Source organism: Penaeus monodon, chromosome 34 (genome assembly GCF_015228065.2).
Source record: "Penaeus monodon isolate SGIC_2016 chromosome 34, NSTDA_Pmon_1, whole genome shotgun sequence".
Lineage (NCBI taxonomy): Eukaryota > Metazoa > Arthropoda > Malacostraca > Decapoda > Penaeidae > Penaeus > Penaeus monodon.
In genome coordinates, this window is record NC_051419.1 from 14,522,422 (window position 1) to 14,523,017 (window position 596).

Below are 596 nucleotides of genomic sequence, written 5' to 3' on the forward strand. Positions count from 1 at the left end.
TACAAAATTAAGATTTTCACCAGCATATATGTGCATTTAACATTCAAGTCAAAAGAACTAATCCTAGGTATTATCACTACATAGCTATCTTAAGAACTCTTACAACACAATGAAGGTGTTAGTACTCTTCTTAATCTTAAGCTAATGATGATGATTCAGCAAAGTTTAAATGAATTTGACTATAATAATAACATCATGATCTTAATGATAACTCCTGTACAATATTCCCATTTTAAAAACTCACTATCCTTTACCAACAATGCAGCTAGACCATCATTTAAATAACAAAACATCTACCATCACAAAAGGTAGCTTAAGTCAAGTAAACTGCTGAAGTCATGTAAACCACAAAGGCCGCATAACAAGCAGTGGCACCCTCTAAGGTCTTACCATATTCTCCGAAGATGAGTGTCGGCATGCCCTTCGTCTGCCCCATGTAAATGCTCAGTCTGATTCCAGCCCAGATGATGACTAAGCCGAGCGTGGAGTCCAGGAGAAAACTGATGATATACCTGTGAAATATTTGATTGGTCGATTACTTAATATTCTCTCCCAAGCTCACATCTAGGGGTCAGTTACAGTGGGATATATTTGAT

At 36.7% G+C, this 596-nt stretch overlaps 1 protein-coding gene across 1 annotated transcript in view; it reads right to left on the minus strand.

Annotated features, from left to right (window-relative positions):
- Positions 1 to 596, minus strand: part of LOC119594829 (store-operated calcium entry regulator STIMATE-like) — a gene marked incomplete at its 3' end in the record, with an annotated part of 24,297 nt that overhangs the window by 8,364 nt on the left and 15,337 nt on the right. The window contains 1 exon segment of the mRNA XM_037943915.1: positions 391 to 512. Within this exon segment, the coding sequence (XP_037799843.1) occupies positions 391 to 512 (122 nt within the window).